This window comes from Sorex araneus, chromosome X (assembly GCF_027595985.1).
Source record: "Sorex araneus isolate mSorAra2 chromosome X, mSorAra2.pri, whole genome shotgun sequence".
In the NCBI taxonomy this organism is placed as follows: Eukaryota; Metazoa; Chordata; class Mammalia; order Eulipotyphla; family Soricidae; genus Sorex; species Sorex araneus.
This window is the reverse complement of record NC_073313.1, coordinates 62,928,529-62,931,193: the sequence shown is the minus strand read 5'-3', so window position 1 is coordinate 62,931,193 and position 2,665 is coordinate 62,928,529. Positions and strand designations below refer to the sequence as shown.

The 2,665-nt window shown below is 49.4% G+C and overlaps 1 protein-coding gene across 1 annotated transcript; it reads left to right on the top strand.

Moving 5' to 3' along the window:
• The first annotated feature begins 1,289 nt into the window (after nt 1–1,289).
• LOC129399737 (melanoma-associated antigen 10-like) lies at nt 1,290–2,312 on the top strand. The gene is made up of 2 exons (XM_055121098.1): nt 1,290–1,365; nt 1,561–2,312. Exons 1-2 carry the CDS (start codon nt 1,290–1,292, stop codon nt 2,310–2,312), a joined length of 828 nt encoding a protein of 275 aa, XP_054977073.1.
• Nucleotides 2,313–2,665: the final 353 nt, after the last annotated feature.

The window sequence follows — 2,665 nt, the reverse complement described above, 5'->3', positions numbered from 1 at the left end:
TCACTCATTTTGTAATTTAGATGGTGTTTTGTTTATTATGTCCACATGGTTTCTTGATGTTGTCCCATTCTCAGCCCTGGCTAGCTCCAGGCAGCAGAGTCCCTGAGTGCAAGCTCACTTCTATTTGTTGGTTGTCCTACAGACTGATGTGGGCTGTACTCAAGGTGGGGTTTCTGGTTCTGAGGTGTGGAGGAAGAACATGCTTTGTCAGCCTGAAGATTAAAACCCTAGGAGGACATAGGGAACCCACCTCAGTATGGAAGCCCCTGGCCTTTTGATCACAGGAGGGAAAAGTCATTGGGGTGGAAGGGAGATGCAGGTGTGGATATCTGTGTCCCTCAGAAAACAAGACCTGGTTCTTAGAGGACATCTGAGCGTTGTGGGAGCCTCTGCTCTGCACAGCCCCAGTAACTGTCTAGTTCAGGTGAGGACCTGAGTGGTCAGTGACTGAATCAAAGCCCTGACAAATGGAATAGCATAGAAATCTGACCTTCCTCTGCTCTCTGGCTGGGCCCTGCTCACTTGCACAGATTCTCAGGATGGGAGGGCCTTGCTCAGTGGTCTGCACACAGGCTATCTTGAGGGGACCCCAGGAGCTGGAGGGGCTCCAGAGGAGGAGCCAGCAGTCTCCCCATGCAGGATCCTGGGAGACCCCTGGAAGACTATGAGCACAGAGATGATCCCCACCAGTGGATACTGGCCATCTGCTCAGTGTCCCCATTTACTCCAGCCCAAAGTCAGCCACGAGCAGAGGTTTTGACATTTGTGTCTTATTGTTTCTTCCAGGCTTAGGTGACATCAGTCCAGAAGGACAGAGCTTGTGGCTATTTGCACCTCTTCATTTGTGTGGGTAAGTTTCCATTGGTTCAAAATGTGTTCTCATTGAGGGACCATGAGCTTCTTTGACTGTCTGCTGGTGTCCTGGAGAGGCAGAGGACTGTGCAGAGAAATACGGCACAGCCCAAGAAACATGCATCACCAAACACATTGAGCACCAGGTGTACTTCAGCATGGTACACTGAGTCCCCCTCCCTTGTGATCCACCTGCCTAGTCCCCCTCTGAATACCACATTTCTGTGGTACCATCCACTGTGTTTGGAGTTGATTTTGCTTTATCTTACTGAGCTTTTCTCCTCTGCTGCCCACATATGAGTGGGATAATCTAATAGTTTTCTTTCTCCTTCAGGTAAGTCAACTTTGTGAGGGCCCCAAGGGTGCAGGTGGCACCACGGCCTCTTACACCCCGTGTCTCCCTTTGGCTTGCAGCTCATCAAGTACCACTCGTGAACATGCCTGGTGCCTGTGCCATTTGTGACGCCATGCCTCATGGTCATAAGTGTGCGGTCTGCAAGGCTGAGGAAGAAGGTCAGTACTCAAAATTGGCCCAGAGTCAGAAGCATGGGAATCTGTACAGGCTGGGAAGGGGAAGACCGAATTCCCCTCCTTCCCCTCCCACTCTGTCCTGTTTCAGGACACCCCAGAGGACATGGAACCTCCTGGATTAAACAGTGCTCACAATGGTCCTTGTAAAAGTCCGTTCAAGGTCTTTGTCTCCCCTAGGGAACCAGCCTTTCTCTCTAGGACGCCAGGGCAATGACAGAGCCACCAGCCGAGAAAATGAAGGACCAGACCGTCGGGAGGGTGCAGAAGAATCCCGGGTCTCTCGCCAAGAGGCATTGTATGAGAAGATGCCTCGTCTTCTGGGGTTCCTGCTCCTCAAGTTCTGCAGTAAGGAGACGGCCACTAAGGAAGAAATGATGAGAACCGTCCTAAGTAATGATGAGGAGCACTTCCATCTCATCTTCAGCCAGGTCTGTGAGTGCTTGCAGCTGGTTTTTGGTGTTGATGTGAAGGAATTAGATCCTGAGGTCCCGAGCTATGCCATGATTACCAGTCTGGGCCTCACTTATGATGGGATGGTGAGCCCAGATCAACCAATCCCCAATACTGGCCTGCTGATCATAGTCTTGGGAGTCATCGTGCTGGCAGATGGTTGTGCCTCCGAGGATGACATGTGGGGGGCATTGAGATTGGTGGGAGTATATCCTGGGAGGGAGCATTTCATCTATGGGGAACCCAGGGGGCTCCTCACTAACGTGTGGGTGCAGCAGCAGTATCTGGAGTACCGGCAGGTGCCTGGAAGTGACCCTGCTGTTTACCAATACCTCTGGGGCCCCAGGGCCCGCGCTGAAACCAAAAGGGAGAAGATCCTGGAGGTTTTGCTTATTCTCTACAATTGTGAGCGCAGGCCATTCCTCACGCTACCTAATATATCACAAATTGGAAGAGGAGGAGGTGGCCTGAGCCATTGATGCAGAGATCTACAGGGCAGTTGGGTTTCCAGGTGTCAGTTCCAATAGCCACTCACTGAAGTATATTTTGCAGTACTCATCCCTATGGTTATTTGAAAAGTATCCTTAGAAAAATTTCAAATGTGGTTTATACTAGAAAAAGTATGAGATTTACATGTATTTGTGAATGACAATGAACTCCCTCATAGTTGCACCCTACTGATTTGTTAAACAAATGGAAACAATACCACCAGTTTGTGAACTCTATATGATAATTGAGCATTGGAATAGAAATTTCCCTGAAAATGTAACTGATGTTGTGTTCAATCCAGCCATATGAAGAAAAAAGAGTGAATTTTGTACTCCATAACAAT